Raw genomic sequence first — 14,062 nt, 5'->3', positions numbered from 1 at the left:
TTTACTTTCTATACTGGTGTTACTTATAAATTTATATTCGTTGTTACTTTTCTTGTTTAATTAATTTTAATGTTAGAGGTTCCTTGTATAAACTTGTGTTACTTGACTTTCTATGCTAGTGTTAATTATAAATTGTATTCGTTGTACTTTTCTTGTTTTATTGTTGTTTTATGTTACAGCCTACTTGTACAGACTGATGTTAGTTTTAAATTTCGCTAACCAAATACATTGAACTTTAAACACATTGGGCTTATTTCTAATTGTGAACACGCCACACTATCCGTTGATGATGGTTGGTTACATATAAGATCCGAGAAAATAATAAACACATAATATTTTCCTTGTCGGTTCACGATAGAACTGTAAGTATTAATTAACGCATGATAAAATTATATCTTTATCGATTAGGCGATTATGTTAATTAGTTTCCTAATATGAAAACAATTAATTAGGACTGATCTATATCCCTATAAATAGTCATAGCATTAATCAGTGAATCACAACTACAGAGCTTCAAAGATCTTCAATTCTCTCCCGTTTTACTTTCAATCACAATTCAAAATTAGGGTTTCGTTTTCCTCTTGTTCTTGCGATTTTTCTCTGTCCTGAAATAAAACTACATCAATGGAATCTTCATCATCATCATCCGCTGAATCATCCAAGAAGGTGATCTTGAAATCGTCCGACAACGCGGAATTCATCGTCGACGAGAATGTTGCACTACAATGTCAGACAATCAAGCACATGATTGAAGATGATTGCGCCGACAACGTGATTCCTGTGCCGAACGTGACCAGCAAGATCCTGGTGAAGGTGATTGAATACTGTAAGAAACATGTCGACGCTTCTACTGCTACTGCTGCTGGTGGTGGTGTTGGTGGTGGTGATGAACTGAAGAAGTGGGATGCAGAGTTTGTTAATGTTGATCAGAATGTCTTGTTCGAACTTGTGTTGGCTGCTAACTACCTGGACATCAAGAATCTGCTGGACTTAACCTGCCAAACTGTCGCTGATAAGATCAAAGACAAGACACCGGAGGAAATCAGGAAGATCTTCAATATCAAGAACGACTTCACCCAGGAAGAGGAGGCCGAGATTAGGAAGGAGAATCAGTGGGCCTTTGAATGATCGATCGATTCCAACTTCATTGCAGCCGCCTGCCACTACACAGTTAGTTTTGTTAGAATGTTAGATATCAATCTAGAATTCAAGAGTCGTTCGTTTGTTAGATAGTCACTAATTGAACTTCTTTAATTGATTTTTGTTTTTTGATTGGAGTAATTTTGTGATTTTTGTTTTGCTATTATTGCTATTATTGGCATCGTTAACTTGGTCTATGTACAATTGTACATCTTCAGCTCGTTATAATAGTATTTCTGGTTCTGATTTTTAATCATCAATGTCGATTGAAAAACTCTATCACAGAATAGGAATCCAAGATTTCCGCTAAGAAAAATTGTTCCATCTTTTGCTTCCCTGCATGAAGGATTTTATTGGGGTTTCAGGTTCTAGGGCTTTGAAGATTTCCTCAAACCGTGATGATTGCCAACTCATCAGAAACGAGCAATTCTTTTGTTGGGTACCGTAATTGATCTAAGTTGACCACCTCCCACCTAAAAATATTATGATGACGTACACGTATGTGGCGTCTATATGCACCAATTAAAGTCTGACATGTAAGATTGCGACAACTAAATGTTGTCGCAACTTGCGACCTTTATCATCACCCTAGGTTGACTCATGTGGTCTTAATTGATTACTCCGTATGTTATTTTATCTAAGCACGCTATAGTGAAAGAAATATATGTATCCTGGCATCCTTCAACTTTCGGTAGGTAATAATGTGCTAGAGTTTCTCATTAATGGAGTGTACCTCTTTTTTTGCTAATAGTAACCTCTGAACTGTGGTGATGTATAACCTATATTTGGTTAGCCGTTATCAACTGTGATTCCGCGTATCATTCATAACTACTCCCTCCGTCCCTTAATACTCGCACCGTTTTCCTTTTTGGGTCGTCTCTTAATACTTGCACCGCTTCTATAAATGGAAATCTTTACCAATATTATATTATCTCTCACACTTACCTACTACCACCCCTACTCCCTATAAAAAATCATTTAAAAATCATCATCCCCCACTCACCACTTCCCACCCTTACACATTTTCCACTAACTATATTAAAAAAATACCCCACTATCAACTAACACCCATTAAATTAATTCAAATGTCTTAAACTCCGCACCGGTCAAACCGGTGCGAGTATTAAGGGACGGAGGGAGTAAATATATAATTGTTGTTTGTACCTTCAGACGTTTAGAAGTTGAAGAAAATGTATAGGGACTTTGCTGCCAGGCAAATTTTCGTGTGTTTTATTCTCTTGTATTTGAGTTAAGCCTTCACATTATGATTATGCCTGTTAGCCTTTTGTTCCGGTATTGGAATCATGGGATTAGGCCTTTCGATCTTTACCATGGAGATGAGTGATTGAGTGAATGCAAAGGTGAGCATCTATATATAATATACTAAAAGAGAGGAAATCAATGTGGTGATGACAAATGTCACTCATTGATTGCCTCTCTTTTAATATAATAAATTAATAAGATAACATTTTTATCATATTTAACTTACTTTATTTATTGTAACAATAATGAATATGGAAAAATCGCACAATCTATATTACTGTATATTTCCCATATTGTACAACGATATTACTATTTACAAGACGTGTATCATTTGGAAGATATTATATGAATAACCAATATGGAAAGTTGCTCAGTTATTATCTTCCAAATATTTGGAAAATATTATTTGGAAGCTACGTAGTATTTGTTTATCCACAAAATTACTCTTGCAATTTGCAAACAATCACACCGTGGCTAAATTATTTGGAAGATATTTGATTATATTAAGGCTTTGTGTTGTTCGATTTATTTTGATTTATTTCAGACAAAATAAGTTTAGAAAGATTCAGTTAGGTTTAGATAATATAAATTAAGAAAAATAAGTTTTTTCCAGACATTTTTTTCACACAAAAATAAGTATATATCCCGGATAAAATAAGCTTAGATAAGTTAAGATAAGTTTGGTTAAATTCGGATAAATTCAGATAATATAAGTTCAAAACGATAATGCATCGAATAGAACATAGCTTAGTAAAGAGGATAAATGTGGAGCTGGCAACTTCCCCTATTTGATTTCCCTCTCTTTTAATATAAATAATTAATACATCACATTTTTTACTATGGTAATTTATAATTGTTCTTAAAATTATATTTATTGTGGCCCTGTAAGCTCTTTCATAAGAGACTAACTTACATAATTAGAATTCATTAAACTAAATTTCGACCAAATATGTCAAAGCATATTTAATTCATATATGCTGATATTTAATTTTAACATAATTAGAAACTTTAACAAAGCTATAAAAGATAATAAAAATGCAATACTTCTTAGATTACAAAATTAGAACTCTTAACATGATAGAAAGTTTATAACTCATACAGTAATACTCCAAACATGCTAACTTTTCACATAATCTATATCTATATATTATACTAAAATATAGGAAATCAATGTGGTGATCACAAATGTCACTCATTGATTCACCTCTCTTTATTAAACAAAAATAATTAAAATACTTAAATTAAGGAAAAAATATTATTGATTTTCATTATAAATCTTAAAGATTATGTTGATAATAAACATATTAAAAATATTTCCCGGCTCTTTTCCCATTCCTAATTAAACAAATCAATTATGTACGGAGGTTATACTTCAGTTCATTACCTTATTACGAAGTATATTTTTAAAAGATATTGTTGCTAAACTAAAAAATATCTTTTACTACCTCTGTTTCTTAATGTTCTTTACGTTTATTATTTGCACGCACTCCAATGCAGTATTTAACCACTTATATATCCAATTCTGTATGTAAAAAATTATAAAAATTTGATATTTTTGAAAATACATAACGAGACCAATCTAACAAGATCTTACATGATAACGTTTTGATGTATATAACAACGAGAATCCATGGTCAAAGTTTTCATACTTTGTACACATATTCCAAAGCGTAAAGAACATTAAGGAACGGAGGTAGTATAATTTATGTATTAGTAAATTAGTAAACATGAAATGATATTACTATGACATACGGATTATATGTCAACGCAACTGATCTGCTTCATATTATGTCCATGCAATTGTACATGCAAAACTAGATATTACGAAAACATTACTTTGTGATATAACAAGATAAGATAGGTGAGAATATACATACATATAACTTAGTAAAATTCTAATTTTGTATTGTATTATATTAAGTTCAATTTAAAGTTGATGAATAAGATAAATTTTTAAATTGGTCAATTGAGTTAAGAGGGTGGAGTATGACATTCTTTAATGAATATTTGGTCGAATAAAGTGGGTGAGCATTATAATGTAACATATTTGATCTACTAATAATATATCATATTATATCATACTTGGGGTAAAGGGGCAAAGATGATTTTGAAATTTCTAACTCCACAAGTCAACATAGACTTTATAATGGTTATATTTTATAATTAAGGGTTTATATTGTACGTAGTAGTATCTTATATTATAACAAAATTATTATTAATATGTTTGCAATGACAAAAATAAGTTTTCTATGTTAATGTAAAGGATTGTAATATCACTTATATATAAAATTTCGTGCAAAGTTAACATTTTGATATATAAACCATGCATCACACTTGATATGGGCGAGTCCGGACTTAATTTATTCTAACGAAGAAAACAAAGATAAATAATTGACTAATATTGACTAATAAATAGAGATTTAGTGTTGGTGAACAGATAAGAGGATAACATGTACCAGACCAACTTGGTGATGGGGCGAGTTTGAATTATTGGATTGAGAACCCTCACACAATTCTAATTATGTATGTCACTTTTAGATATTTTCATCAATATTATAGCAAATAAAAATAATTTTAATAATAAACTTATGTCAATATATGCAAAAGATAGATGAAAAACAAAGGTGACTTATTTAACGAATATAGGGACGAAAGATTGTCAATGGGGCGGGTTTTTTTTGGGAGATAAGCCCCGTGCATCCGCACATGGTGGGCAGGGTGGAGGAAATTTATGGGTGATGATGGGGTTAAACAAATGTACTCACCGCGGGTGGTCGGACGAGGATGCATGAATTTTTATCAGCCCCGCCCGCTTCTCTTATCCTTCAACTAATTTATTGTGAATCTTTAAAAAAAATACTAACCTACATATTATAATGTTTTGTCTATTTACTCAATCACTCTAACCAGACAATCAAATTGTAGAAGACTCTAGAATAGAGTTTTAAAATTCAAAGTTCTCTCACCTAAACAAAAAATGTTGATTCTAGCGGTGGGTTTGAGGCCGGTGTAGATACACGGGAGGGTGATTGAACGGGGATGAATTTTATTGTTTACCCTTCAAGAAAGGGATTGGGTGGGGTGGCCCGGTTGGTACCATTGTTCCTATCGTGGGTGACAAGGAGGGGGATAAGATCTTAGGTGGTTATGAGTGTGGAGGCCCCTCCCCGCCTCAAAGTCATCTATATCTGAATAAAGTAAATGATGGGGGTATGTGTTGAATGATCGGATAATGAGGTAGTTACTAAGGATGAATTTTATTTCGTATCTCATAATTAATACGAGCAGGAATGGAACTGAATTTGGTACTATACCTACAGTTGGTGGAGGGGATAAAAAATTTACCCGGGTACGGTTGTGGAGGCTCCGCCCGCTTCAAAGTAATTTATAGTCGAATAAAATAGATGGACGGTGGGAGTGCTAGAGGAGTATGACTACCGAAGTATAGGGAGAATGAGAATAATTTTTTATTTGACACGGGTGATGAGCGGGGACGAAAATAACCATATCTTTGTACTCTTATCTTTAATTTTTTTTTTTTTATAATAAATAAGACATTGTACGAATGGGACAACAACATATTTTATTCATCATTAATTTTTAAATAGAAAAATATTTACAAGCTTTGTTTTTTATTATAGATTGTCTGCAACTGCAATTTAGATTTCATGCAAATTTAATATTAGGATTATAAACCGTGCATCGCACGGGCCTTATACTAGTTAAGGTATAATAATGTGCAGAGAAAGTAAGAGTAGAGGAGTCAAGTCCCTTTAACTTACCCTTTAAACGTTATTATAGTACTTCCTCCGTCTTTTAATACTCGCAACGTTGGTTAGTTTCACGCATGCCAATGCACAACTTTGATCATTTATGTCTTAAATTCTCTTTATGCAAAAATTATAAAAAGTTGATATTTTGAAAATACACATTGAGACGAATCTAACAAGATCCCACATGACTATGTTTTATCTTATATAAAAAGCACTAAGAATAGTCAAAGTAGATTATATGAATAGTTCCAAAAGTATGTGATCAATTATTGAGTTGGCCTCAATGAAATATCCCATATAAGTGTACAATTACCCCCTCAAAATAAGTACGATGTTTATATCTTGACCGTTTTAATATTGTTTTTAAAGTAGATTAGAAAATGTGTGTAAAAAATAAAAGTCGATAAAGGAAAGGTTAAGGAAAACTTTCCAAATGAGTCTCATTAAATTAATTTGATCCCCAGACCACAGGATATAGCAATAATCATCACCTTAATCTCATTGACTTTTAATTATTAAAACCTTTTTATAAGGTGAATATATTTTTCGGAAATTTCATGAAATGCCCTCGAGTTTTGCCATAATTCACCAAACGCCCATCAAGTTTCAATAATTCATAAAATACCCCTCACAATTCGTACAAATATCCAACATACCCTTACTAATAACGGGCCGTTAGTCCGCCGTTAGCCAAGTTTCCAATTCACCCAAATGCCCCTATTCTAAAACTTATTTCACCAAATGCCCCTATTATGAAACTTATTTCACCAAATGCCCCAAATTTAAATATAGCTATTATGATGTTCCGACGGCTAGTTTTTGTGTTTGAAAAGTGATTCTTGGTCATGGTTGGCTATAAAAACCCCTTTGCTGAATGGTTCTTGTATTTTAGATATTATTTTACTTTACTTTGCTAATTTCATAAGATTTGTGTCATGAGTTTTCTTTCAAAATCATCTTCCACACCCAATGAGTCCACATATATTAGGGTACCTTACAAATTTTGTTATTGTGGTAGGAATAGAGGTTGAAGTGGTGTTCCACAAGCTCTTCTGGATAGCTGCTAATGCCTTTTGGGGTAGTTTTTTGCACATCTGTTTTGATCTTGCACATATTCATTGAGTAGAAAATATATAACATTAAAAGTAGTTGGTGCAAAGATGTTTTGTAAGTGAAGCTAAAAACAGGAATGCTTCCCAGTTTGGTAATTTGTGCAGATTATGCAACATCAATTATTTATGAAATGTGAATTTGTTTCTCATTATTTGTGTTTACTTCATGATTACAAACAGTAAAATTACAAACATCAATATCCCCATTTGTATTACAACTTTGACTACTTTTTGTTGTTGTTTTAGCTTCTTCTTCATTTGCTTCAATTCTTCTTGCATCTTACTGTTTCGCCTGTTTTCAATACTTTCTCCTTCGTCTAAGCTTCCCCCGCATTGTCCTTCATGTTGTTGCCCCTTGTTTTCTTGCTCAACTACTCCCTTGTACCATCTCAGATTGTTTCAAGGATCACACTTGTAGTACAACCTTTGTGGATTGAGTGTTATATCAGAGCTTCGAATGACAAATTTCTTACCACAATAACAAAATTTGGTAGGTACTCTAATATATGTGGACTCATTGGGTGTGGATGATGATTTTGAAAGAAAACTCATGACAAAAATCTTATGAAATTAGCAATGCAAATCAAAATAACATCTAACTTACAAGAACCATTCAGCAAAGGGGCTTTTATAGTCAACCGTGACCAACAGCTACCTTTCAAACACAAAAACTAGTCGCTGAAACATCAAAATAGCTATATTTAAGTTTGGGGCATTTGGTGGAAATAAGTTTCACAATAGGGGCATTTGGTGAAATAAGTTTCAGAATAGGGGCATTTGGGTGAATTGGAAACTTGGCTAACGGCAGACTAACGGTCCGTTATTAGTAAGGGTATGTTGGGTATTTGTACGAATTGTGAGGGGTATTTTATGAATTATTGAAACTTGATGGGCGTTTGGTGAATTATGGCAAAACTCGGGGGCATTTCATGAAATATCCGTATATTTTTTTTATCACAATTCAATACTCCGTATAATACAAAATGATCTCACCATAACCTACTATCATCAGAAACATAATTAAATGTAATTTTATGAGTGCAATTGTTTATTTTACAAGATAATCTTTTTAATCAAAAGAACTTTAGGTTTTATCCGCTTATCCCATTGCCCATTTTGTAAAATTATAAATAGTTCATAAAACATTAAGATAATAATTGTGATCTTATCTCATATCCCACCGCACCCATGCTAAAAAATGACATCTTTGATAAAGACAGGCATCACGTAGACACGTACTCCCTCCCTTTATTATGAGCCAAATCTCCTTTTATGCGAAATACTTGTATGCGAAGTATATTTTGCATTTATGAAATGTACTTCGTATCTAACACTCGGGTACATTCAAACCTACATACATTCAGATGTAAGATGAATATTTTCATATTTACCTAGACTTTAGGATTAAAATATAAAAAAATTGTACATTCATTGAATCATTGGCCTTTCAACTTTTTTAATTCTTTGTAAGTTCGATACTTTTGTTTGACAAAAAATCCCTCTATTTTTCAAAGATTGTCTGTTTAACAGTTTACTGTTTTTAAAAAATTGACTTAAAATATACTCCTTTCGTCTCTTTTTGTTTTTTACGTTTAGTATTTTTCACGCGTTTTAACAATTAATTAATTTGTATCGAGATTCTTCAACTTTTTTTATTTAAACAAGATAAATTACGTTTATTTATAATGTTTTCACTTTTATCAAAATTCTGATATTGGGAAATGGGAAAAATTTAATATCCCAACGGAAAAGTGTGAGTGATTAAATGACCCAATAAATTTAATTGGTTAAAATAATAATTGGACACAAATTTTGATAGAATACTTATGTGATAATATAAAATTAAATGTAAAGAGCATTTTAAAATACCCAAAAAGGAAAACGTAAAGAACATTTTAAAATACCCAAAACGGAAAACGTAAAGAACAAAAAGAGACGGAGGGAGTAGTACATTAATGTTTTAATATTCTATCAAAATTTGTGTTCAATGATTACTTTACCAATTAAATTCATTTGGTCATTTAATTTCTCAAATTTTTCCATTGGGAGTTTGGGACATTAAATTTTTCTCATTTTCCCAATATCAGAATTTTGATAAAAGTGAAAAACATTATAATAAACATAATTTGCCTTGTTTAAATAAAAAAAAATAAAAGAATCTCAATGCACACTAATTAGTCGTTAAAACACGTGAAAATACCAAACGTAAAAAACAAAAAGAGACGGAGGGATTAATATAAAAGGAATGTAAAAAATATTTTGGGACACCAAAAAAGGAAAACGTAAAGAACAAAAAGAGACGGAGGGAGTATTTTTTATGTACCAATATATAGGTATTTTGTACCAATTGAACTTTGTTAGTATACCTATTGCACTTCGTCGGTATTACAAATTACATATTCAGTACTTTATAATACTCCCTCCGTTTCTTAATGTTCTTCCCATTTGGAATCTTGACACTATTCACAATGAGAGAAAATCTTTTGAATTATGTTCAATATATAAGAAAAAACATAGTCATGCGGGTCTTGTTTGATTCGTCACATTGAGTATTTTAACAATATGAAAATTTTATAATTTTTAATAACACGTAATTAGATACTCCCTCCTTCCCTTAATACTCAACCTGTTTTGACGGGGCACGTTTGCCAATGCACAACTTTGACCACCAATTTCTTTAACTACGTATTATAAAAACATATAAATATATTAATATTTTGAAAATATATATTAAGACGAAGCCAACAATATATTATATAGTAACATTTATTTTCATATACTAGAAATAAAATAGGGTCAAAATGAATTATGTGAATAGTGCAAAAAGTAAAAACAGGTCGAGTATTAAGGGACGGAGGGAGTATATATTAACGATGTAAATTATGCATTAAGTGGGAAGTGTGCCAAAGAAAAATGAAAACAACATTTAGGAGCAGATGGAGTAGTAGTTATACACTCGTTGGTACGTTGGTTGGTATTGCAGGTTATATACTTGGTACACTATAGCACCAATTGCACTTCGTTGGTATACTTATTGCACTTCTGGTATACCAATGGAACTTCGTTGGTATACTAATTCCTTGCTGCACCGCTTCTCTCTCTTCTGCCCTCTTTTTTTGCCACTTCTACCACTTTTTTTTTTGTTTTTCTTCTGTCTTTTTTTCTCTCTCCTTCATTAGAGTATATCCACTCTATTGAAATTACTACCATATCCCCACTTGTGTCATATTTAAACACAAATCATTATGATTAAAGACTTCCTCCATGAATAGCTATCTCATGTCTACCTCCTACTTTGTTTGTTTTGTTTTGGCTGTTCGTTTTGGTTTACTTGTATTTTCTTACTTTTGCAGCATGCTTCCTCATTTGAATTAAAACAAAAAAACGGATCGGAAAACTCTTGCAAACAATATGCGGAAGTAAACAAGAGTTAGCTTAACGACCAAGTAGTCAAAAGAAAGCCTAAATTAAGCAATTTATTGGTCCATCCTTTTATTTACGCATTTACGCTACACGGACACGGCTTTCCAAACTTCCCACCCTCCCTTATTTATATTCTTCATGCATTTCTTTCCATTCGCTCATCTCATCGTCACCGAATTCCTCTCTCCTCCCTCTTTCCACCTTTTTCTCCAGATTTGGAACAAATCAAAATCACCATTTCCCTTTTTTATAATTTCGTTTAGCCTAACCAACTCAACGCCAATCGACTTTTCTCATTCCTTATATTCCTTGTTTCGTTATTTTTCCTAATCCTGAAATTCGCGCTTTGAATCTTCTTTGACAAGGATTTCTAACAAAATGGCTGAAGGTGATTATAAAGTTGAGAAACAAATGGTATGATTTCGATTTCGATTTCGATTTCGATTTCCTATTTGATTATTCTGTCTCATTTGTAATTTTATGACGTTTTTATTGAATCGTTCAATTGAATTCGATTAATTGAGTACTTTTTATGATTTTTGTTCGTTTTCGTGTTTGTCTGATTTGATTCACGCAACCGATTTGATTTCTAGGGTTTCTTGATGTTTTGTCGATTTATTTCTTTAATTTTTCAATTATTATGCATTTGTAATTTATTCACCGTCCTATTGTATGTTGTGTACGAGGGTCTTTTGTATATTGATTTGTCAATTTTAATAATAGTTTGAAATTAAGAGAAATTTGGCATGAATCTGAAACTTTTTTGTTCATTTTTCTAATTTGATGTCATGTAAGAGGCACAGCTATTGAAAAACGGTAGTTAGTGAAAAGATTATAAATTGGAATGGCGTAATAAGCAAAATTGGCCCTTGGATTAAGAACTTTGTTAATACAAATTATGATGGCGCGGTGAAAGGCTTTAATAAAAGAGGGTACTGATTCTCAATTTCTTTGTTTGTATGTTAATAATTGAAGAGTGTCAGTGAAGAAGAGAAATTGAAGTACTTTCAATTTGTGCATGCTGCTGCTCTGCAAGCCATTTTCTGCTTTTCAAATCTGTATGGTTATGCCAAGGACAAATCTGGGCCACTGAAGCCTGGTGTCGAGACTGTTGAGGGTACGGTGAAGACTGTTGTTCGTCCTGTGTATGACAGGTTCCATGAAGTTCCTCTTGAGCTTCTCAAGTTCGTTGATCGCAAGGTCAGCCAATTGACTCCATTGTTTATGCTTTATTGTAGTTTATATTGTCACCGTGTATTACCCTTTTGTGTTGTGTATTTGCGTAGTGTGAATGTGTGATACTTTTTTGTTAACTACATGAGGGATCATATTATACTCGTGACAACAGCTGTGAAAACATAGGATTCTTCTGATCGAATTGGTCGAGGTTTTTGTTGAGAACTTTGTGTACACATCTTGTCTATTGTGAATGTTATGCATTCATTGTGGTGCGTTTCGGGAGGAGATTTCGCGTTTTAGCAGTTGTAGACTACTAGCTCCCAATCATCTTCGAGTGGAGGTATCTTCAATGTTGAAGATCTTTTCTTAGTGCGGTGGTCGTGGTAGTTAGACATCATTCATGTTACATTCAATAGAATCAGCATAAATGAAATAGGAGTATATGTCTTTGCATATGATTTTATGATAATTGCAAGCTTATACAGAGTACCATTTGCAGTATACCCATACTAAAAAAACAAAAAAGAGAAGAATCATAAATCCATAACCCTGTTAAGCCTCTGTATTTCTGATTGTCTAAACTAATGTTGGCAGGTTGATGACACTTTTGTCAAGGTGCAGCACACTGTTCCGCCCCTAGTGAAACAGGTATCCAGCAGAGCTTTAGGTGCAGCCCAAAAGGCACCTGAGATGGCTCGTGGGGTAGCCTCAGAAGTTCAACGTGTAGGTGTGGTGGATACTGCATCTGGATTTGCTAAGGATGTTTACACTAAATACGAACCTACAGCTAAGGAGATGTACACCAAGTATGAGCCAGTTGCAGAGCAGTATGCTGTTTCAGCATGGCGGTCACTCAACCGACTTCCCCTTTTCCCCAAGGTGGCTGAGTTAGTTGTTCCCACAGCAGCCATGTGCTCTGAGAAGTATAACCAAACTGTGAAAGTTGGTGCTGAAAGGGGTTACAGAGTTACCAATTATATGCCCCTCGTACCTGTTGAGAAGATTGCTAAGGTGTTTGAAGAACAAGACGGTGAGACTCAAACTATTGCTGCTGATGTAAATGGTGGTGATGTGCCTGTTTCTGCTGCATACTGAGCTTGTATCACTCTTTCTGAACTCTCTAAACTTCAAAAAAAAGGATGTTCATAAATCATAGCTTGAAGCTTTTGGTTATGGAATGCAGTTTTGGTAATTTGTTAGTGTTTATTTACCCAAGTTTGTGTTTCATGTTTAGTTTCGGAAATCTGTCGCTTTATTCTTCAGACTTACAGTAATGATGATGATATGTATAAATTTGTTCTGAATGATGTTTCAAGAATTCTTGATTTTTATAAAGTCTTGAGCATTCTCTGTACTTGTTGCTTCGATGGATTTGTGCAATCTATGGTGTGTGCTGTTGGTGATATATACTGAGATTCTATACTGTAGGTAGTCTAAAGGCAGTATGGCATGGCACTGTCATAACACTCATAATACATGCTTGCCGTCCTTTCTTGTTAAGTAGCATCTCTTGTAAGTTGTAATACCATGTATTTAAGTTGCGCACAATTTGGCTGGCTATAAAGCCCTTCGAGTTACAGCTTGGGTAATGAAAAGTGGACATTGCTACATCTACCCACTGGGTAGATAACCCACTACTAATAGAACATTAAAAAACAATTAATAAAGCTGATGTGGATTCCACTACCACACTCTCTATTAGTGGTGGGTAGTTTACCCGGTGGGTAGATAAAGTTTTTTCCATGAAAAGTTAAACGAGATTTAAGGCATGGATTCAAGTACTCTGTATATGATGTACTTGTCAAATTGCTTTTTGTTTGTTCGTTTGAAGATTCTAAGGTTTTCTTGTTTGTTCGTTTGAAGATTCAAAGGTTTTCTTGTTTTTTCGGTTTATTATCTTAATATATATTTTCATAATATTGAAAAAAAATTAGTTTTTATAATAGGTAGATGAAGATATTGGTGGTCAAAGATGTGCATTGGCAAGCGTATCCAGTTAAAACGGTGGGAGTATTAAGGGACGGAGAGAGTACTCCGTAATTCGCAAGAGGTTAACTTTACCTATGTTCAGCTGTATCGTTTGAGGTAGCGGGTAGCATTTTGACTTATTCAAAACGCTACTTGTAAAATTTGTAAGTGTTTGGTGAGGTAGAGGTTAGCGGTAGAGGTAGT

At 33.2% G+C, this 14,062-nt stretch overlaps 2 protein-coding genes across 2 annotated transcripts; both read left to right on the top strand.

The window, feature by feature from the left end:
* The first annotated feature begins 437 nt into the window (after window positions 1–437).
* LOC110798152 (SKP1-like protein 1A) lies at window positions 438–1,337 on the top strand. Its single transcript, XM_022003311.2, has one exon. It carries the CDS (start codon window positions 625–627, stop codon window positions 1,126–1,128), a length of 504 nt encoding a protein of 167 aa, XP_021859003.1. The 5' UTR covers window positions 438–624; the 3' UTR covers window positions 1,129–1,337.
* A 9,210-nt stretch (window positions 1,338–10,547) lies between these two features.
* Window positions 10,548–13,244, top strand: LOC110798157 (REF/SRPP-like protein At3g05500). The gene is made up of 3 exons (XM_022003322.2): window positions 10,548–11,125; window positions 11,687–11,911; window positions 12,485–13,244. The coding sequence occupies exons 1-3, from the start codon at window positions 11,090–11,092 to the stop codon at window positions 12,983–12,985; spliced, it is 762 nt and encodes a 253-aa protein (XP_021859014.2). The 5' UTR covers window positions 10,548–11,089; the 3' UTR covers window positions 12,986–13,244.
* The last annotated feature ends 818 nt before the right edge of the window (window positions 13,245–14,062 follow it).

This window comes from Spinacia oleracea, chromosome 4, assembly GCF_020520425.1.
Source record: "Spinacia oleracea cultivar Varoflay chromosome 4, BTI_SOV_V1, whole genome shotgun sequence".
Lineage (NCBI taxonomy): Eukaryota > Viridiplantae > Streptophyta > Magnoliopsida > Caryophyllales > Amaranthaceae > Spinacia > Spinacia oleracea.
This window is presented reverse-complemented; position numbering and strand designations above follow the sequence as displayed.

Coding starts and splice junctions, on each gene's coding strand:
- LOC110798152 (XM_022003311.2), top strand. CDS start 625: ATGGAATCTTCATCATCATCATCCGCTGAATCATCCAAGAAGGTGATC.
- LOC110798157 (XM_022003322.2), top strand. CDS start 11,090: ATGGCTGAAGGTGATTATAAAGTTGAGAAACAAATG. Junction 11,126..11,686: donor ATAAAGTTGAGAAACAAATG/GTATGATTTCGA, acceptor TAATAATTGAAG/AGTGTCAGTGAAGAAGAGAA. Junction 11,912..12,484: donor TCAAGTTCGTTGATCGCAAG/GTCAGCCAATTG, acceptor TAATGTTGGCAG/GTTGATGACACTTTTGTCAA.